Genomic DNA, 23,698 nt, shown 5'->3' on the forward strand with positions numbered 1-23,698 from the left:
ACACTGAAAGGAACACAAATTGGGAGTCAAGAGGTCCAGCAGATAAGCCTCACACTGCCACTAATGAGCTCTGGAGTGAACATGTTCAAACACATTTCTCCGTTGCCACTTGGTATTCTTTGTGTAGAAGATGCGATATTTTCTCCATCATCCCAGTCTTGACTCTTTGAAGCCGCTGTGGCTTCAAACTGTCTACTTGCATATCATCTAATTCAAAAAGAAAAAATATGTAGAAGGCCTTATTATGAAATGATTTATAAAGCAAAGATCTGAAAAAAGAGGATTCCTTCTAACTGCAATAGTTCTTTGATGCTTAATTAGTATTTCAGCCCTGGCATTTGCCACAGGTTCATGAGTATTAGAGATATTAATGCTTTGGCCCATTCCTCTGAAAAGGTGGTGGGTCTTTGGAGATCTATTTGTCACTCATGGTAAAGCCTAATGGAATTTATTGTGGTATCTTACGGGAACTAAGCCTTCAGGAAACTCTGCTCAGATATTAAAATTCATTTTTTTGGTAAGTTTAGTAAGATGTTATTACCCAATTATATAATCTTCTGTTCCATTGAATTTTCTGTCTCGTAAATCCCAGACTTTCAGTAGAAATGGAAATAAAGCCTCTATCCTGCATCTAGTCCAAGAAACATTTAGAATCCATGGTCACAAATTAATGTACACATTGGACCAGTGTTACCCATGTTGAAATCGGGAATTTAATTGGTGTGGTGTGTGGTGTTGGAATGTTTCTAATAGCTTCAGGTGATTCCAGTGTGGAAAAGTTTGAGAGAAATATTAAAAATTTGTTTGATATTAATGAGGGCAGATTTTGCCAGCTTGTGTTTACATGTCATACCTGATGTGAAGAACATAAAGTAGCTTTGTAAAGATGGAAGGATTTGATAAAAATGCTAGTGCTTGTATAAATCTTTAAATACAGTTGTGGGCCGGCGCCACGGCTCAATAGGCTAATCCTCTGCCTTGTGGCACTGGCACACCGGGTTCTAGTCCCGGTCGGGGCACCGGATTCTGTCCCAGTTGCTCCTCTTCCAGTCCAGCTCTCTGCTATGGCCCGGTAGTGCAGTGGAGGATGGCCCAAGTACTTGGGCCCTGCCCCCGCCTGGGAGACCAGGAGAAGCACCTGGCTCCTGGCTTCGGATCAGCGTGCTGCACTGGCCACAGCGCGCTGGCCGCAGTGGCCATTGGAGGGTGAACCAATGGAAAAGGAAGACCTTTCTCTCTGTCTCTCTCTCTCTCACTGTCCACTTTGCCTGTCAAAAAAAAAAAAAAAAAAGAAAGAAAGAAAAAAAATACAGTTGTGACAAATTTTGAAGATAAAAGCAACTATTAATGTCATCTCTTTTTTTGAAGTTTTTTTTTTTATTTATTTACGTGAAAGGCAGAGTTATAGAGAGGTAGAGGCAGAAAGGCAGAGGCTGAGGAGAGAGAGAGAAAGAAAGAGAGAGAGAGAGAGAGACAGGTCTTCCATCTACTAGTTCACTCCCCTGATGGCCACAATGGCTGGGACTGTACCAATCCAAAGGCAAGAACCAGGAGCTTCTTCCAGGTCTCCCATGAGGGTGCAGGGACCCAAGGACTTGGGCCATCTTCTACTGCTTTCCCAGGCCATAGCAGAGAGCTGGATTAGAAGTGGAGCAGCCGGGATTTGAACCAGCTCCCATATGGGATGTTGGCACTGCAGACGGCAACTTTACCTGTTATGCCACAGTGCCAGCTCCCATTCTAACTTTAAACATGCCAATAATTGTATACAATAGTCTAACTGTAACTGTATTTTGTCATAAGAAAATCAATTTCTTATTGAAATTTAAGCGTATTTCTTAAATGCATTAATAATTTGTGTCAGGGAACACTTTTTGGAGAATTTCTGTTTGTTCAGCCATTTGTTACATGTTATTTCTTTTCTCTCCATCCCCACCCCTCTCTTTCCCTCCCCTGTGGACACAATTCCTGCCATCAGTAAGGGTTACACTGATGTTGTGAGGATTCCAGAAGGGGCAACCCACATCAAGGTTCGACAGTTCAAAGCCAAAGACCAGACTAGATTCACTGCCTACTTAGCCTTGAAGAAGAAAAATGGTGAGTACCTTATCAATGGGAAGTACATGATCTCCACTTCAGAGACCATCATTGACATCAATGGAACAGTCATGAACTACAGTGGTTGGAGCCACAGAGATGACTTTCTACATGGTATGGGCTACTCAGCCACAAAGGAAATTCTAATAGTGCAAATTCTTGCAACGGACCCAACTAAAGCATTAGACGTCCGATACAGTTTTTTTGTTCCCAAGAAGTCCACTCAAAAACTAAACTCTGTCACTAACCATGGCAGCAATAAAGTGGTATCACATACTTCACAGCTGCAGTGGGTGACAGGTCCATGGCTCGCCTGTTCTAGGACCTGTGACACAGGCTGGCACACTAGGACGGTGCAGTGCCAGGATGGAAACCGGAAGTTAGCAAAGGGATGTCTCCTGTCTCAGAGGCCTTCTGCTTTTAAGCAGTGTCTGCTAAAGAAATGTTAGCCTGTGGTTATGCTCTTATGCACAAATGTAACTGGAGGATTCATCACGGATCCAAGAGTGGTGAAGGAGAGGTCTACCTAATGCACAGAGAGTCATGCTTCAGTGTCATTGTCAACAGGAGTCGAATTATGGGCAGAATCTGCTCTCTGCGGCCAAATGGAGGTGTGCACTGCTTTATGTGACAACGGTGACCTTGGAATATAGAAAAACTTGGGAGTTATTGACTATCCCCTGACCTGCAAGAATGAAAAGAAAAAGAAGCAGCGATGAATGTAGATTCAGGGGACGTTTGAAAATGGAAGAAGTCTCCCCTTTGTCACCTACCTCTATAGAATGTCTTTAAAGGCATCATAATCATTGTCACCCATGACACACAGTAGCTTATTTTTACTGTTTGTAAATACATTCTCCCTTGATATGTCACTTTATATCACTTGGTTCTATAATATATACATATATATATTTCTATAGAAAATATTTGACCAAAGTAGGTCTGCAGCTATTTCAATCCCTTCTAATTTCCAGAAAGAGCTGTGGATGTTTTACTGGAAATTAAGGACTTGCTGCTGTTTTAATAAGATTTAATGCATTTGCCGACTACAGGAGATAAATTTAAGTCAAAAACCACTTTGACAGCAATCATCTTCTGAGAAATTTTGAAAAGAGAAAGGATCTCAGTGTATCTAGTCATTTAAATACATACATGGGTCCATTTACTCAAACTTGTGACTGTATTTATTTCAGACAGTTAGCCAAATTAATGCATAGTCAGGATGTAGAAGTAGTGTGTGTATGCGTGTGTGTGTGTGTGTGTGTGATCAGTATTCAACAGTCTAAAAGTTAGACTCCTTATGTTGGATTGTAAAAGAGAAAACATCTATTTCACCATATTGTCAATTTGTCTTCACAACTGCTTTTTCTCTCTATGGCTCTCAGCTGATATTTTACAATGTGTAATATAGATAGATACAAAACACACAGCAAAGAGTTTTCTATCATATCCAACACTTTCAACACTGGTACACATCTTACCAGTAAGCCTTTAAAATGTCTTTGTTTTCATGTACTTGTTTGTTTTGTTCATTGATTCCATAAGACCTACCATAATTTGTACTTGCTGACTTGGTTTAATAGGAATATTAAAGATCATTTGGTAGTTAACCACATCTAAAAGTGGTTATCATCATTAATGTGGCTAATGCAAAAATCAGTGGTTAATATTAATAAGACTGTTTCCACACCATAGGCAATAATTCCTCAATTATTTTTACTGCAAGTTTATTCTAACTGTACTAGCAATTTTTCCCAAATGGAAAGCATTTGGCTGTATCAGACTGTTTGAATGATGAAATATGAAATAATTTTCTATCACATTTGTTAGGAAGTTTATTGCTTTTATTTCCATGCCCTATCTAAGTGAGTTCTAAGTTTGAATAGTTAGAAATTGAAATTTTTATAATCATATGCATTAAAAATTTATTTTTTGATGGTAAACTGCATCCCCTCCACTCTGTAGCTCAGAAAATGTTAGGTGTTTCATTTCTTCAGATTTCATTTTCTTCATGAAATGCCACAAAACTAATTTTTAAAAAATAAAATTTGATAATAATACCAAATGTGCCTATTGTTAAAGATGTGCATACAAGGTTGATAAGAAACCATTGTTTTGGGTTCCACTGAACTCATGAGTTTATTTTTATTATAAAATCCTTTAATATAAAATAATTATGTAATTAATCTTGCTATATCACGTTCCTTTAAGTGGGGCAGAAAAATGGATCTCACTGTTTTAAGCACTTCTTATTTTCTTAAGAAATTTTAGTAGATTGTATTCTCTTAAGAATACAAAATCAGTAGTCATCCTTTACATTTTCATACATTGACTTTGTTTTAGACATGGTAATGTTTTCTTAACAATTTACAATTTGAGAAATGAGATCCATTACAGGACTGGTAACCTATATTAGATGGAGCTAGCCAGATACCAAGGACAGGGATAAAAGCTGACCAACTTGGTTAACAAGAAAGAAAGGCAGAAAGAAAGTAAGAAAGAAAAAAAGAATGAGAGAGAGAGAAAAGAACTATTGAACAAACCTCATTAACCTTTTGACCATGCAAAGAGAATTAGTACAGAGGTCAATCTTAGTTTTTCTAGCTTTGAAAATAATTAAAGTCAAGTAACTTAAATGTGCCAACATTTATTTTTATCTTTTGAGATTAAAATTTCAACAATATTAAAAAAAATTGAAGGGTAAACATGATTGTCTTCTACTCTACTTCTCTACAACTGTATTCATAAAATTTTCAAAGGATTAATTAATGATATCTTTTCCCCAAAGTAATGAAGTTGTACACTTCTCATTGAAATAATCCTAGAGAACTTAGAACAATAAACCACTACTCCATGTTTTTAAAGAGTTTTCTCTACTTTTTTTTGTTGTGATTATCACTAGATTGACCAAGGAATGTATGCATGAACTTCTGAGAAAAATGACAAACTTGAAACTGAAATTCAAATAAATAGAATGATCAATAAATATAAAGAGTGATGAACAAGGTGGAAATCCTCCATAGCTCAATCCAGTTCAGTCCAGTTTGACTTGGTACTTCATCTTTCACCTTCTCAAAGTTGCATCTTGAATTTTTAATAAGTCTACAGTTCAAGATGCTAGGGATTACTTCCTTCAGAAAAAAATATTTGAAAATGCTCAGGTTTATAAAAAGTCAATCTCAATTACAAACGAAGTCTAGGAGAGCTCAGTATTTATTCTAGAATGGAAAAGATTAAAGTAAGCCCTTCTTTGGTCTTTAGAGGTACAAGGGCATTGTTATAACTTATTCAACAAATTCAACTTTCTTTGCCTTCCTGTGGAAACAGTTTTATCCCATTAATCTAAGAATTAAGGGGTAAATCACAATTGAGAAAAAAAGTTGCAGCACTGAAAAAAAGTAATTTATTGTTTTTGCAACTTGTATGTGAATTTGTGTGATAAAATTATTTATTCTTATTTAACAAAAATATGTGCAAATTCTTCTATATTTAAAATGTTTTGCTATTGTCCTACCTTTTAATTTATGCTTCATGTTTGTGTATAAAGTACACTTTGTGAGTTTACATAATATACAACACTGGTTGCTTTTGTATTTTTTTACAGAAAGCTTTCTGTGTGAAACAGGTGTATATGTATATATAATTCTTCATGTATCTTTACTGATACTATCATCTTCCTTTCTAAGGAAATTTTAAATTTAATCATTCATGAATAGTAGTATTAATTACTTGTAGCTATGTTAATAGGTATTTTCATACCATTAACATTAATTTTTTAAAGTCACAGATAACAGAAACATGTATTTGATCATTTAAGGTGCAGGTTTTAAACTTGAGCATCTAGAAAGCTTCCCATAGTAGCTGTAGCACAGTCAAGAATCAGGTCCACGCACCTCATTGATTAATCTAGACAAGGAGCTATTGATGTATTATGTGAAATTTGTGTACACACACCTCTGAGTGATGTAAATTATAATAAAACTTGTCTTCTGCTGCTTTTGAAACACTTAATAACTTTAATATCATTTATTCCCTAGTATCTGTAGAATTCCATGGATGATCACAAACAAATGGATTCGTACGATTCAGATGTTAGTAATTGTAACTGTTTCCAAATATGGTGTGTTCATTGATAGAATGTGACTTTTTATTACTACTGTTAAATCCCCTGGAGTGGTGATTCAACTTGGGACAGGTAGGGACATGTCTGATAATACCAGTTTGCCTCTGACTATAATTTAGTTGTCTGATTGCAAGAATAAGAGAGAGCACCTTTGCCTCACAGCACAATGCACTGGGTCCATCTCTGGTTCTGATGTTTTCCTATCAACTCCTCCCTTTTAAACAATCTCATTGTAACGATTTGGATGAGAGCAGCCACTAGATTCAGAAGTCCAGTACTTGTGCTATGACTCAGGGGTCACAATTTGTACAATAAGGTCATGTTTAATAATGGCTGACACTTGCTAGCAGTCTATGGCTGAGTGTGAAATCTCACTGGCCCAATTGGGAATATTACTAATATATTCATAGTTAAACTTCAAGCCAAACAAATAACTCTATATTTTCGAACATTTCAAAGCTACAAAATAGACGACCACTGAAATGGTCATCTAAAGTTATAATAGAGACAAATTCAAAGTAGTTTATCATTTAGACACAGAAAAAAACTTGAATGTTTTCACTATTAATTTTTCTCATTTGCCAACAATCTGTAGTTGTAGATTACAAAATAAACAGATCAACCTAATTGCCAAATAGCCCATGTTAGCATGAACTGTAGAAATGACTTATCTAGTTATATCTTCATGAAGCACATTAGTCTGTAATGTGTAATTGTGTTCTATTCAACTGATGTATGGGAACATATTGAAATATGAAACCATGTATTTACACAACTGAAAATGGGAATATGGGTGGTATTCATCTCAGAAAGCAGATTAAGTAATCTGGCAATTATTTCTTTGGTGCCATGTTATATAATTGTCCATGCAGGTTTTGTGGAAGAAATAAAAAAATACAAAGACACTGGTTTTGAAAGACTTTAGCATAAGACCTAGAAGTGTACATTAGCTAACCTAGTTAATTGCATCTTATTAATATAATACCACTTTAGAAATAATTTTTCTATTTCTATTTTTAATCATATACTTCCACTAAGTAGTCCATGTAGATTGCATAGGTCAAGTGAAAAAAATGAATTAATATCCCATCATCCCATAAGGCAATGCCACATCAGAATGACCCAAAGTCTAACACTGGGAGGAAAACTGTGATTTGTAAGTACAATAGTGCATACATTTTTCCTGATTGTTTGGCACATCCAACAATCAGTTGTAATTCCTATTAAGGTGCTAATATCATCAGTGGTCAACTGTCAAATGCAACATTTCTGAATTACTATTTCTTTCTAAGTGATTTAATAACTTTAAAGAATGACCTCTCAGGTTTTTGTCAAAGCTGGGTACAACTTGACACTCAAAAGTCTGGAAAATAAGCACATTCAGTGGTCATTCTGACCAACTGTGGCAAGCAATATAAACTATACATATTCTAAAGACAATTAAGCTATTATCAAAAGTTGAAGAGTGTCAGGCCACAGTCAGGTTTAGAAGTTATGTTTCAGTATTTACTAAGCTCTCACTACTCCATTTAAACATCTGTGCACATTTGGCCTGACATTTTTTAAGTATCGCAATATTTTTGTAAACATTACTGACTGCATCTCAGCCTTTTCTTCCACAACTTACAATATATTACAAACATTGCTACCTATACTGAGAGTATATTTAGAAGTTCATATTGTTATGTGACTTTGTGACGCTACACTTTTGATTAAGAAATATAGTCTCTGGGTGATGTTTTTACATTATACACCAGGCTTGACAAATATGAGTTCATTTTGCTACCATTAGCAGTTGACAAACACTGCCTACATCTTGGAATGACCTATTAGTCAGAGGAAATCATGCATGTGCTTTGTAAATAGTGCAGATAACTAAACAGATTACAAAAATATGCTCCATTTGATGTAAGCAGTTGCACAAATATTAAATTCCTACACTAGGGTATGTGAGTAAATTCAAATAATAAAACTAAGTCAATTTAACCAAAATTTAAAATCTTAAAACATGCTTTCATGGTATAGAAAAATACTGCAGATTTGCACACTATTTATAAGATGTAAAATGCACACTACTTATGAATTTCAATTTTACAGAAGTGCTAGCATATAGTGAAGTAGAAAGAACGAGAAAAGCTTGGAAAACTAAAGCAGGTCTTGTTTAAAACATCTCTTCAGCTTTGGCAAACTTCAAATCTGAATCAGCTATTTAAAGCATTGCTGTGTCTTGTTGCCTGCATTCCACAATAGCGCTGTGGTTCAGGTAAACTACTTGAACTGAGTTGTGTGGGACCTAGCCTGTATATTTTTCATTAAGGAACAATATCTTATTTTGTAAGACATTTCCCTATGTGTGATGTTAAACTGTAAAATTAAACATTGCTTTTGTGGTTTTAGTGGACACAATAAATCTAAATTATAAACTAGATTAAAGTATGTACTGTACAAGATATGTTTTAAAGTTGGGAACACATGTCCATTTATGTTTAATTTCTTCATCCCACTAGTAGCACGAAGCCAGGTCTTAAGGAGACCCTTATATTTTCCATGACTTCTATCATCTCTCATTCATTTTGTTATAGACTTTTTTTATTATTTTTATTTTTTGACAGGTAGAGTGGACAGTGAGAGAGAGAGAGTGAAAGGTCTTCCTTTTCGTTGGTTCACCCTCCAATGGCCGCTGTGACCGGTGCGCTGTAGCCAGCACACTGCACTGATCCGAAGCCTGGAGCCAGGTGCTTCTCCTGGTCTCCCGTGCAGGTGCAGGGCCCAAGGACCTGGGCCATCCTCCACTGCACTCCCAGGCCACAGCAGAGAGCTGGACTGGAAGAGGAGCAACTGGGACAGAATCCGGCGCCCCGACCAGGACTAGAACCCGGGGTGCCAGCGGCTCAGGGGGAGGATTAGCCTATTGAGCTACGCACGGCACTGGCCCATTTTGTTATAGACATTTAATACTTCATCTGATTTAAAATACTATGAAACTATTGCTTCACTTTCTTCTTACTAGGCTACTGCTCTCTAAAGTCTGCCTAGTACTGAAATTCTGTTAAATTACAAACAACAAATTACATGGTCAACTGTTTCACTTCTATTTTATACATAAATTTTTTCCATATGTAAAATTCAAGAATAAAGATAATAATACAAACATGGAAGTAAAAGATAAACTGCAATTCACTAGCAAAAGTCTCTCTCTTTTTTTTTTTTTTTTTTTTTTTGCTAAAGTAATTCTATAGCATTAAGTTTGCTAAGGACATTAATTTTTTTTAAACTTGAAATCACAAGTGTTTAGTGTACATTCCAAACACTGAATTTCCCTTTCCCTCATATCAAATAATATTTTAGAATTGTGGCACTTACATTTTCTAGTTAGTACAAAGCATACTTTTAAAAGACATTTTTGAAAGCACCATACAGAGGTGAGAGTTTGACATAGTGGTTAAGCCACCAGTTGGAACTCCCACATGCCATAACAGAGTGTTAGGTTTGAGTTCAGCACAATTCTGATTTCTGCTTCCTTCTATGTCATACCCCGGGGGGAGGGGAGGGCAGCAGTTATGGCAAAGATGCAGATTGAGCGCTAAACTCCAACTTTCTCACTGAAATAAATAAATGAATTTTTAAAATTATGGGCATGCATCCTGAGATCTGAGTCATTAAGTGATTTTGTGTGAACATCAGGGAGTGTGTTTATACAGTTTATGATGTCATTAGGCAATAAAATCTTATGAAGCCAGTATCAACTATGCAGTCCTTTGTTCAACAACATGTTGTTAATGGAGCACATTAGCATATAAATTTAGTCATCATAAAATAGCTAAAAGTGTTCGAATATCTTATTAGACCATATCTTGTGGTAAGAGCCTCCCGACTTCAAGCATACTCCTCTCTGGTTAGTCTTGAGTTTCCAAAACTACAGATGGTAGCCACAATATAGTAACCATTAATGGTTATCTGGCTCTTACCAATTCCATACACTGCTGTGAGCACTTTATTTTCAAATTGTGGCTTCTTTAAGCACTGAGGGTCTTCAATCCTGTAGGCTGTGCATATCAGGGAGGATTGTACGGAGGGTGAAGGACTGTATGATATTGGAGAGAGTGTTTAGATGCCCTAGTGGATGGGTTCTCTGTGTCACAGCAAGAGTAGTTCTGAAATTGCAACGAAGACAGGTGGAAAAGATGGAGATCCAGGCAAGCAACAACGACATAAGCAGGAACTTACAGCAGTGCGAAAGATTGTTGCTTAAGGACAGAAAAGGGAATTTGATTTGGAAAACCTGGAAACATTAGTAAGGCTTTAAAAACATCAATATTTTATCTTGCAAACTCCTTCACCACTAACAATGAGTTGGCTCTAACAAGGTCAAAGTCAAAAAGTGTCCCGGGACTGGCTTTTAGATTAGGAGTAGAATAAACAAAGGAGATTATTGGAAATGGAATTTTAGGTGTTTGTGAAGTTCAAATTGTCTTTATTCCTGCATTCCATTATGTCTTTCTTGATATATTACTGAATTTTTTCAATTAAGTTCATGTTTTCCCAAGCAATGAATCAATACAATTAGCCCTCCAAACCCTCTTGTTCCACATCTATGTATACCACTAACTGCAAACTGAGAACATTTGAAGAGGGCCAGCATTGTGACATAGTGGATAAAGCCACAGCATGTGACAGTGACATCCCACTTAGGCACTGTTTTGCATCCCCACTGCTCCACTTCTGATCCAGCTGCCTGCTAATGGTCTGGGAAAAGCAGCGGAACATGGCCCAAGTGTTTGGGTCCCTGCTACCCATATGGGAGACCTGGAAAAAGCTCCTGGCTCCTAGCCATATCCTGGTTCAGCCCTGGCTGTTGCAGCCATCTGGGGAGTAAATTAGCAAATGAACATTCTCTCTCTCTCTCTCTCCCTCTCCCTCTCCCTCTCCCTCTCTCTGTAACTCTGACTTTCAAATAAATAAATAAAAAGAAAACATTTGAAGGAAAAAATGTGCCCACTGTAAATGTGTACAGACTTCCTTTCTTGTCATTATCTCCTGAATACCACCATAGAGCAACTGCTTACCCACCATCTACATTGTATGAAGAATTACATGTAATGTAAAGATGCTTTAAAGTACACAGGCTGATATGCAAAGGTCACATGAAAACGCTACATTTCATATAAGGGATTTTTTTCAGTATTCATTGGGGCTAGCTTTAAATTGAAATCATTTGAATTTTGTTGTTATTATTTAAGATTAAAAGCCATCTAAATCTTAGGAATAAAGCAAGGATTGGCACTATGGCATAGAAGGCTAACCATCTGCCTGTGGTGCCTGCAGCCCGTATGGGCGTCAGTTCATGTCTCAGCTGCTCCACTTCCGGTCCATCTCTCTGCCATGGCCTGGGAAAGCAGTAGAAGATGGCCCAAGTGCTTGGACCCCTGCACCTGCGTGGGAGACAGGGAAGCAGGTCCTGGCTCCTGGCTTCAGATAGGCCCAGCTCCAGCCGTTGCCGCCATTTGAGGAGTGAACCATTGCATGGAAGACCTCTCTCTCTGTGTCTCTCCCTCTCCCTGTTTGTAACTCTGCCTTTCAAGTAAATAAACAAATTTTTAAAAAGAAAGGAAAAAAAACGTATTTATTAATCACTTGTAAGTAGACTCTGTCCAAAAATGGTGAATGAACTACTTTTAGGTTAAAAATAGTTCTACAAAAAATGTTGACAACCATTAACTATTCCCCTTTCAAATATGTCTGATACATTTTAGACATCATAAAAAAAATGGTCTAGACGATTTCTTCACTCTCAAACTCCTTTACTGTCCCTCTGTCTTTCAAAAATGTCTTTCTTGCTCCTTGTATCTTCATTGTATTTTTTAGGCATTTCAAGATGGGAGCTCAGATTTTAGAGCTGGATAGGATCCAGAAGATAGAGGAGACACAAGAGCCTGCATGGGCAGAAGCCTGAAAAGGTCCTTGCAGCTTAGACCAGAAAATCAGAGAGAATGCTAGTATGTGAGAACAAGCAATGGAGAGTCCTTCCTTCAAGGTTTTGCTACACCCAGTCAAGTCTTACCTCCCCCACTGCTTCCTCCCATGTCCAAACCACCAACTTTTCCCACCTTGAGCAAGAGTGAATGCCTCCTAATGGGGCTGCATGCTTCCTTCAGTGGCCATACTGTTCATGGAAAACTGTATGTCAGATCATTTAATGCTGGTAAAAATTCTCCAAAACTTTTCATCTTACTCAGTGTAAAACTGTGAGGTCTTTCCATGGCCCTGAATGCCCCATAGGTTTTGCTCCCACCTACTTCTCTGATGTCTTCTCATTTCCTGCCTCTGTTCTGTGTTCCAGCTACTCTGCTTCCCTTTTATTCTTCATCATATCAAGCATGAACCTGGTCCAGAGTCCTTACCCTAGAACACTCTTCTCTTATACATGAGTTTCCTCTCCTGTGCCTAATCACCCAAATGAAATTAATGTTTCCCTCCTCTAGGTTTTCTTCATGGAATTTATCACCACTTGAGAGATCTTTATGTAGCCATGAGGTTATGTCTGTTATCTCCATCATTTACACAGATATGCAGATGTATATATTAGAACGTGATCTTTTTGGTTCACTCCTTTGTCATCGGCTCCTAGGAAGTTACATGGCACATAGCATGAGTTCAATAAGTACTTGAATAATGAAGTCAGCAAATGAAATAATGACAATTCAGGCAGAAAGCCATAATAAGAGGTTCAGGAAATGGTCAAGAATGTCTCAGAATGTGGGCAAAATGTGGCAATGAAAATATTTTAAACCATAACACTATTTTTTAATATCTTAGGAAAAAGTCAAACCAGGTTAGGTCAGGGGAGTAAGGGTAGTGTCATGATAGCAAGAACATGGGTATTGGATTAACAAAGAGAACTTTAGTTCCTAGAACTTTTCATTGTAGAAGGTAGAATTCTAAAGATGCCCTCCCATAGTTTTCATCCCTTGATTATGCCAATAATCCCGGTACTGCTGTGAACACATTGTCTAATGGAATTAATGTTACCAAGCAACACCCATTAAAATTAGGAGATTATTCTGGATTAAGTTGAAAGGTACAATATAATGACATGAACTCTTCAAAACTGAAGGGAAGGACAAGTGACCTGGCAGAGTGGGTTAAGCTGTCTCTTATAATGCTGCATAACAAAACCGAATACCAGTTCAAATTCCAGCAGCGCCTCTTCCAATCCAGCCCCCTGCTAATTAGCCTGGGCAAGCAGTGGAAGGTGGCAAAATTCCTTTTACCTTGCACACAAAGGAGGTATGGATGGAGTTCTAGGCTCCCACTTCAACCTAGCCCAGCCTTGACTGTAGAGTTCATTTGAGGAGTGAACAGTTGCAAGGTTTTTCTCTATCTCCCCCAATCTATCACTCTGCCTTTCAAATAAATAAAATAAATATTTCCAGAAAAATGAAATGCAAAAGCAGAAAGGAAAGAGAAATTCTAAGCATGAGAGTCCGTTGCTGACATGGAAGATGGAGTAAGGGAGCCACAAGATAATGAATTCAGGCAGCCACTGGTAGCTGAGAAAATTACTCCTAGCAGATAGCTAACAAGGAGAAAGGGACCTCAGTTGTACAACTTTAAGAAACTGGACGCCAACCAACAAAAGGAGCTTTGCTATGATTTGAGTCTGTCCCCTGAAGTTCATGTGTTGGAAAGATGATCCGTAGTGCAACAGTGATGAGAGGTGCAAGCCGTAAGAGATGACTAGGTTGTAAGGACCTGCTTTAATAAATGCATTATGGTTGTTATTGAGTGAATTCCTCTAAAAGGGGGTGATGCGCACGCTCTCTCTCTCTCTCTTTCTCTCTCTCTATCTTTCCCTCCATACTACATTCTCCACTAGGTTATTACACAACAAGATGGCCCTCATCAGATTCTGGCTTCCTAACCTTGAATCTCACAACCTCCAGACTGTGTGAGAAATACGTTTGTATCCTTTACAAGTTGTTATATCTATTAGAGTTTTCTAGTACAGCAATACGAAACACACTGGACATGTTTGGAGTGAGATTCATACTCAGAACCTCCAGAAAAGAGTCCACTCCTGCTGATTGATTCTAGCCTTGAAAAACCTGGTGCAGAGATCCACTTGAGCCATACTGCTCCTGGGCATCTCTGGAACTATGAGGTAATAAACAGTTGTTGTTTAAAGCTTCTGAACAATTGCATCTGCAACGGTACCAATAGAAAATGAACACACAGATGAAAACCAAGGTCCCTTTCTTGAGTGGAGTATTAGCAAGGGTGTTGCTGCGGTCTGAACATGATTGCCTCCCTAATTCATGCTTCACTTTAAACTCCAAAATCACAAGTCAATGGTACAGAGCCATGGGGACTCTCCTGCCGTCACCACCCAGCCGCCCCCTCCACGCCTTCAGAGAAAACCTTCAAGCAGCTCTGCACTTTTGGAGTAGAACAAAGAGCAGCAGATGCTGCTTATCTGAGAGCATCATTCTACCAGAATTCCAGTGACAATAGAAAGATACAAGAATGAGAAGCAGCTTCTGTCCTGAATAAAAACCTAATTCTTTGTAGCTGATCATGTGAACATGAGTGAACTCATCAAAATAATTAGGAGGCACTTACAGCTCAACGCTAATCAAGCTTTCTTCCCCTTGATGAATGGGCACAGCGTGGTGAGCATCTCCATGCTGATCTCAGAGGTATGAGAGTGAGAAGGATGAAGATGGATTCCTCTATAAGAGGCGTGCCTCCCACGAGACACTTGGAATGAAATTGTCAATGCAGGACCAGAGCAATGCATCTACTCTAGATTTTTAAAGATCCTGACCAAGGAGAAAAATGGACGTTAGCAACTGAGACTGATCATTCAATCATTCAATCACAGGTCATCCAAATAGCAGTGTTCCCACCTAGGCATTTTAGGAAGTGATTTTTGTGTGTCAAGCAGAAAAACAGCTCCAAAGAAATACATTCAGCTTTGGAAAACTATGACTTAACTAGGCTATATTGTTTTCAAATTTAGGAGTTTAAAAATAAAATACTTTGCATTCTAAATTGCCAAGAAAGTCAGCGGTACTTAGACTTAATCCAATTGCTATATTTAGAAGGTGGGCATACAAGACACTCTGGCAAAAAAAAAAAAAAAATGACCTAAATGAAAGATCTCTGCGAGTGAGATCCCAGTGGAAAGAACAGGTCATCAAAGAAGGAGGTACCTTTCTCTGAAGGGAGGAGAGAACTTCCACTTTGACTATGACCTTGTCTAAATATGATAAGAGTCAGTGAACTCAAAAGGCTTCCATAGCCTTGGCAACTCAAGACTGGAGTGTCAAATTGTTAAGTCAACAACAGGAGTCACTGTGCACTTACTCCTCATGTAGGATCTCTGTCCTTCATGTGCTGTACATTGTGATTTAATGCTATAACTAGTACTCCAACAGTATTTTTCACTTTGTATTTCTATGTGGGTGCAAACTGTTGAAATCTTTACTTAATATATACTAAACTGATCTTCTGTATATGAGAGAATTGAAAATGAATCTTGATGTGAATGGAAGGGGAGAGGGAGCGGGAAAGGAGAGGGTTGCAGGTGGGAGGGAAGTTATGGAGGAGGAATCCATTGTAATCCATAAGCTGTATTTGGAAATTTATATTCATTAAATAAAAGTTAAAAAAAAGAAGGTAGGCATAGCAAAGGTCAGTGGGTCACAGGGGGCAGGTGTCCTCCAGGGATAGTTCTCTTCAGAGACTGATCATAAAAGCTGGGTCTGACCCTTGCACTCTGCTTCCCAGCTTGCCGTGTGATCCTTCCTTTACACATGTGGCTCTGTCCCCCTTCATCTCTGTCCTCAGAGTCCAAATCCATGGAACCACATGTTCTTGATTTTCAACCTCCAAAACTGTGATCTAAATAATTTTTTTCTTATCAGGTGAGCTGACTCAGGTATTTTATCTCGGGATTGAAAAGCTGACCAATATAACTGTCATTCAGGGATGATAAACTTTTTTCTGCCAAGGGTCTTTCGGATATTTATAACATCATTCATGAGCCATACAAAATCATCAACTTAGAAATTGTTCTGGTACCGATTTATTGAATTTCGAATCTGGGCTGCAGTTGCGTTGGCAGGGCCAGACCAAATGATTTCACAGGCCTTATATGGCCCATGGACTTACTGTTCCCCACCCCTGTAATATAACCAGTAATCAGAATGAACAAGGTTAAGACCTAGTTACTGGAATTATAATACAAGGGGGAACACAAGAATAACAGAATCAGAGTTACTACATCTGGCACAAAAACTTGGAATACAACCATCATCTAAGCCAACTGTGATATAGAGTCACTTGAGCTGCTAAACACTCTCTGATTCAAAGATGGCATTAGCTAATAGCTTGGGGCAGAGTGCAGAATCTACAGACACAGTAATAACAACCAAATTCAACTGAACAGTGGAAGGAAAGCAAAAGGAGTCAATGGATGCATTTATCTATTACCTAGAACAATGTTTTCCAAAATGCAGTTTTATTGCCAGTAAATACATAAGTAAAGGGTTTTTTTTTTCTTTTTGTCATTTGTTAAAGATTTAATTCATTGAAAGAGTTACAGAGAGAGGCAGAGGGGGAGAAAGACAGAGATAAGTCTTCCATCTGCTACTTCACTCCCCAATGGCTGCAACAGCTAGAGCTGAGCTGATCCAAAACCAGGAGCCAGGAACTTCTTCCGGGTCTCCCACATGAGTGCAAGGGCCCAAGGACTTAGGCCATCCTTCGCTGCTTTCCCAGGCATATTAGCAGGGTGCTGTATCAGAAGTGGAGCAGCTGAAACCTGAACCAGCGTCCATATGGGGTGGCAGCACTGAAGGCTGGGACTTTAACCCACTGCACCACAGCACCAGTCCCACAAGTAAAGGCTTAATAAATTAAAAGTTAAACAAAGTCGTTCTGCTCATATATTGCAGTTCACAATCCATCCCAAAATTTAAAGCAGCAAGTAATTGAACTATATGATTTCATGAGTTGGGACTCAGTGAGTGTTAATATTTTCTTTTATATTCATTTGCAGTTTTTTTTAGTTTTAAAATTCAACAATTTTTTAGCATTTTGCCAAAATAATTTTTTTTGACAGGCAGAGTGGACAGTGAGAGAGAGACAGAAAGAAAGGTCCTCCTTTTTGCCATTGGTTCACCCTCCAATGGCCGCCGCGGTAGTGCGCTGCGGCTGGCGCACCGCGCTGATCCGATGGCAGGAAATAATTTTAAATGCAGATATTATATACAAACACATATCTAGAATTTTTTTTTTTTTTTAGTTTTCTGGCCTGCATGCTCTTCCACATGGCTGGCTCCTGCTGCTCGGTATGAATCTAGATTTCCCTCTTTCTTTTTTTTTTTTTAAACTTTTATTTAGTAAATATAAATTTCCAAAGTACAGTTTATGGATTACAATGGTTTTTCCCCCCCATAACTTCCCTCCCACGTACAACCCTCCCATCTCCCGCTACCTCTCCCATTTCATTCACATCAAGATTCATTTTCAATTATCTTTATATACAGAAGATGGATTTAGTATATACTAAGTAAAGATTTCATAAGTTTGCACCCACACAGAACATAAAGTGTAAAATACTATTTCAGTACTAGTTATAGCATTAATTCACATTGAACAAAACATTAAGGACAGAGATCCTACATGAGGAGTAAGTACACAGTGACTCCTGTTGTTGACTTAACAATTTGACACTCTTGTTTATGGCGTCAGTAATCTCCCTAGGCTCTAGTCATGAGCTGCCAAGGCTATGGTAGCCTTTAGGGTTCGCCGACTCCAATCTTATTTAGACAAGGTCATAGTCAAAGTGGAAGTTCTCTCTTCCCTTCAGAGAAAGGTACCTCCTTCTTTGATGGCCCCATTCTTTCCGCTGGGATCTCACTCGCAGAGATCTTTCATTTAGGTTTTTTGGTTTTTGTTTTTGCCAGAGTGTCTTGGCTTTTCATGCCTAAAATACTCTCATGGGCTCTTCAGCCATATCCAAATGCCTTAAAGGCTGATTCTGAGGCCAGAGTGCTATATAGGACATCTGCCATTCTATGAGTCTGCTGTGCATCCTGCTTCCCATGTTGGATCGTTCTCTCCCTTTTTGATTCTATCAGTTAGTATTAGCAGACACTAGTCTTGTTTGTGTGATCCCTTTGACTGTTAGATCTATCAGTGTGATCAATTGTGAACTGAAATTGATCACTTGGACTAGTGAGATGGTATTGGTACATGCCACCTTGATGGGATTGTATTGGAATCCCCTGGCACATTTCTAACTCCAGAATTTTTCTTAAAAACAGAGATATTCATATCACAAAGTGAGGGATTCATGACAATAATCACAGCATGGGGAGAGGAAGGGTATAATTTCATGTGGGATATAGTCACAAAAACTTACTCATTGAATCAGTGAATGATATTTCTACTCCACACATCAAAAGGCCTGGACTAGAGTGAACCTATCCAGTTCATTCACATGTCTGGTATCTTGGCAAGTTGTGATTAGAAAGCCAATCTCAGCTGAATTCCCTCTGTCTTCATGTAACCTGTGTGGATTCTCTGTAGTATGCTCTATCTTTTCACAAAATGGCTCATGTTTTAAGAGCAGCTGTTTCCAGAGAACAAAGCTGAATCTAAAAGATGTCTTTTTTACTGTGCTTGAACTTCCAAAATATGCTTCCTTAACACAACTCACTAAAAATTTCACAGTATGTGAATCAAATACTTCCAGGAGTTGAGAAATTAGAAAACATGTCACTCTTGGGGATGGCACTGTGGCATAGTGGGTAAAGCCACTGTCTGCTGTGCCAGCATCCCATATAGGATCCAGTCCCCTGCTAATGTGCCTGAGAAAGTGGTGGAAGATTACCCAAGTCCTTTGTCCCCTGCACCCACGTGGGAGACCTGGAAAAATCTCCTGGCTCTTGGCTTCCAATAAGCCCAGATCTGGCCTTTGCAGCCATTTGAGAAGCAAACCAGTGGATGGAAGATCTCTCTCTCTCTCTCTCTCTCTCTCTCTCTCTCTCTGATTCTCTGTAACTCTGCCTTTCAAATAAATAAACAAATAATAAATAAATCTTTTTTAAAAAAGTCATTCATTTGTTTTAATTATCAACATTTTAAAGTTGTTTCTTCTTTGCTAACATGCCATTTCTACAAGCAAAAAATGGGCTCTTTCATTTCAGAAACAACAATGTTTAGAATTACAAAGGCATAATTGTTAACAATTAAGTGGAAATGATATTCACTTGAGTATAAAAATAAGCAAGCTGCAGACAATAAGTCTCACAAGCTGTAATTTACTTGATACGCCAGCCCCGACTTTGGGAAGTCTTCAGGTTGGGTGGGGAATAAGAATTGATCCTTATTGTTTTTGTTTTGTTTTCCTCGTCTGTGTGTCTTTTTCTTTTCCCTCTGGAAAAAGTTCAGCATTTCTGAAAGTTGTCATCATTCTGAGCAACAGAAGTGTCTGATATAAAGAGGCACCAAATTTAAGATGGTGAAGAAAGTTTTTATTAGTTGTATGGGTGAAGTTCGACAGATATTTTCATTTTCCAAAATATGTTAAGGCAGCTGTATACAATGATGTCATGAATTGTTCAGTCATCTCCTGAGTCACTTCATGAGCAACTAAAACCATTCTAATTAGGAAGAAAATGTAGCAAATGTGCTATTTAGGAAATGTGCATGACGACTTAATTTGGCTCTAGTTAATGAAACTGCAAACATGTTCCTGGTCCTTTAGAGTGATAGATCTCACTTGTAAGCCCTACAACTTGCTCTATCATTGATCCTACAGGGAGCCAAAGAGAGATTATGGATGAAACATTGTAAATCCACCAACACAGCCTGTGAAAGGTATATACTGCTGAAAATGAGCCTGGAGACTATAGAAGAGACAGTTTAGGGGCAGGCGCTGTGGCACAGTGGGTTAACTCCCTGACCTGAGGCGCGGGCATCCCATATGGGCGCCAGTTCAAAACCCGGCTGCTCCACTTCCGATCCATCTCTCTGCTGTGGCCTGGGAAAGCAGTGGGTGGTGGCCTAAGTCCCTGGGCCCCTCCACCCATGTGGGAGACCCGGAGGAGGCTCCTGGCTCCCGGTTTCAGATCAGTGCAGCTCCGGCCGTTGCAGCCAATTGGAGAGTGAACCATCGGATGGAAGACCTCTCTCTCTCTCTCTCTCTCTCTCTCTCTCCTCTCTGTGTAACTCTGACTTTCAAATAAATAAATAAATCTTAAAAAAAAAAGAAGAGACAGTTTATATGTTGCATCCTTCTTCTATCAGTGGGAGACCAGGAGAAGCACCTGACTCCTGGCTTTTGATCAGCGCGGTGCGCCGGCCGCAATGCACCAGCCGCAGCGGCCATTGTTGGGTGAACCAACGGTAAAGGAAGACCTTTCTCTCTGTCTCTCTCTCTCTCTCACTGTCCAGTCTGCCTGTCAAAAAAAAAAAAAAGATGAAATTATTTCAATTTTGATAGAGTGTTTCTGAAGCCCATTATGATTTTTCCAATAATCAATGAGAAATGGACTCCTAAATTGTGTTTGGGAATTTTGGTATTGATAGTCCATCCCATTATTTGAGTTCAGTAACAGAATCAGAAAATTCTGGAAAATCATTATAAATACAGATTTTTTTTGTTTATTTTGGGAAGGAAGAAAAAAATCTCTTCAAAGAGGCCCTATCTCATTTTCCAGAAAATATGCCTTTGTCTGAGTACTTTACATTTGATCTTCAATTTATCTTTTTCTGAAAAATCTATACTATATAGAAACACAAAAATACTTCTTTGGGAATTCGATTGAAACCATGTTTTGCATAATAAATTCCTATGTAGAAAATACATGTAATTCTAAATAATTTATAAACATAAGCTAAATAAGAAAACCCAAGTTACAGAAACAAAAGCAATGTAGAATGTAGTAAAAGGAAATTTTCTAGGAAATAACCTCCTACAAATAAATATTATGCTCTTCAGAGTCAAACATGGTTGGTATGCATTGATCATGCAAAAATATTTCCTGAACATTTACGTAACATGACTTGTGAAAATCATGAGACGCAATAGTGACTATGACTCTTCCTGTAGTCAGTGACCTAAAGCTAGGGCGATGCTTGTACAAGGAAATCACAAGGCCGTGAGAAAGGTAAACACATTGTCAATAACGGAATCTGACTGTTAAAGAAGCCACTAGACTGTCAGCGTGATTTTCATGGTTGTAGACTGTGATGCTCTTCCCACTCTGCTTTGATAAGGTGAGCTTATCGGTATATACCACTAATACTTCTGGATGCTTTTCTTGCTCTGTTCTAAGGATGGCAGGGCAGATACTCATCAAGAGACAGTCTCAAGTTTTCTAAGGTCCGTCCTTAGAATGCAATATTGCACAGACTGTTTACAGCCTGTTTGTTTTACTCTGAGAGCTATTGCTCCACTTGCATGGGGCAAAAAAAAAAAAAAAAAAAAAAAAAGAAACTTCAATGCTTCGTTTTTGTGTTTCTAATTTTTGTGAGTCTTCGCGTTATCATTGGACAGAGACCAGTCAGTTTGGCCATGAGAAGAAAATTTCAGACACAACTGCCTCCAGCAGAGAAGCGTGTCTCTCTGTCCCCACGTGTGCTTCCCCTGAGATCTCCAGCTGGCCTCACGGGGTCTGCCTGAAGAAGCAAAGGGAAGAGAAGACCCCAGCCACAGAAAAGACCCTCACTGTGACAGGGGTGTGACTGCTTGGAAGTTCCTGAACAAAAAGTTATCAATTAAGAGCACCAGGGACGTTATCATGTAAGAGAACTAGAACCTGCTTCCTGGCTTTGCTACAGAGGAAAAATAGCATAATTTGAAACACAAGTCTAAGCAAAGCACAATTATTTACCTGCATAACAAAAATTCTCATTTTTTTCTGCCCATTGTTAGTCTTACATGGAGTAGAAAGAAAAAAATACCATTTAACGTCTCAGAATTCTATACTGTTAAAAAATTGCAAGAATTAAAAACTGCTATTTTATGCTCCTATAAAGCTGCAAAAACATTAACATTGTACATTTCTGGGTGATTTACAAAATACTAAGTTTGAAATCAGTTGCGTTGACTGGCTTTGCAGAATAGGGAGAAAATAATTCATTTGTTAATTATTTCTATAGACAGACTATAAAAGACGCTATTCGTTGCTCCCAATTGTCTATGATAAGCTTTAGTGTTTATAAAACTATGATTTTCTTTTACTTTATGAGCTATGTCTACTTGAAGTTGTGAAAGAAAACATATAGTAGTAGTTGCAATTCACTTTAAATCAGACACATTTATTTCTGAGTCCTTTTCTCATAACGTAATTATAAGATGATGTATGATTTCTTTCAGAGTTCTATTTCATCTTTTGATTATTTTGTATGGATGGTTCCTTAAAAGGGCCTGCGTCGATAACATCTACAGTTAGGCCAGTGATGTCCTAGCAGGGAACCTGTGTCCCTAAAAGACTAATGCTCGTCCATCTGATCACTGAGTTTTGTTGCTGTCCCCCCTGTGACACGGAGACATGTAATTAAAAAGCCAGGAGTTTAGAATGTGATTTCCCCACAAGGAATCTTATCTTGTCTGAATCTGAATTGTTTTGATAGCCAGATGTTCTTAAGTTGCTAAATATTCTCTTAATTTATAATTATTGAAATACTATTATAACTTAGTGCCACGAAATTTTTCTTATATCATAACTTGATTCCAGATAAGAAATTTACAAATTCATACCTTGACTAGAAGTTTTACTTTGTAACCATCATAGATTAGGAGGAGTCATAAATCATCAACCCTTGTTTTTCTAAAATAAGAGACTAGAATGAATATGAGTATATAAGGATTGTAGAGTTTGTCTCCCTATCAACACTTTTAATAACCTTTGGGACAGAAAATGCTAATATGAGGCACTGTAATTCTTACACAAACAAAAGATGTTTTAGGATGTTTTACTTCATTGTTTAAGTTAGATAATATTAGGAAGTGCTAAATTACTTTATGGCTAAATTGTAATTCCTTTTCACAAGTGCATTTGAGTAGAAACAAAAGCTTTTATGATCAATTATATTTATGTTTAAAACACATACTCATGTATATTTCATATTAAAAATAGCAGCAATTTATAAAGTTTAGATGCATCTTGTCCAATATGAGCCTATACTTTTTCAAGTGCAACTTCTTACATTCACACAAAAACAGTTAAAACCAGCCTGATTTTTGTAAAATAATTAATTGACTACAGATTTCTGCTCTTACAACTTATAACATTGTTCAATAAAATACTCCGCTGTGATTCTCAAAAAAAAAAAAAAATCAACTGAGACAGTCTGAGCAGATGAGCCAATGCCAACCATCAACCACCTTTGGGATTCTTGTTACAGGAGAACACTTTTTTAAAAAAAAAAGATTTAAATAACTGCTGGATGTTCTGAGTC

General features: G+C 38.0%; 1 protein-coding gene and 1 pseudogene across 1 annotated transcript in view; both read left to right on the top strand.

The window, feature by feature from the left end:
- The window catches only part of ADAMTS5 (ADAM metallopeptidase with thrombospondin type 1 motif 5), a 53,911-nt gene extending 44,589 nt beyond the window's left edge, over positions 1-9,322 (top strand). The window contains exon 8 of the mRNA XM_062206374.1: positions 1,979-9,322. Coding sequence (XP_062062358.1) covers positions 1,979-2,546 — 568 coding nt within the window. The 3' untranslated portion in view covers positions 2,547-9,322. The remainder of the gene's footprint in view (positions 1-1,978) is intronic.
- Positions 9,323-13,909: 4,587 nt separating this feature from the next.
- Positions 13,910-15,034, top strand: LOC133750440 (microtubule-associated proteins 1A/1B light chain 3B-like; annotated as a pseudogene).
- The last annotated feature ends 8,664 nt before the right edge of the window (positions 15,035-23,698 follow it).

This window comes from Lepus europaeus, chromosome 2, assembly GCF_033115175.1.
Source record: "Lepus europaeus isolate LE1 chromosome 2, mLepTim1.pri, whole genome shotgun sequence".
NCBI classification, from domain to species: Eukaryota; Metazoa; Chordata; class Mammalia; order Lagomorpha; family Leporidae; genus Lepus; species Lepus europaeus.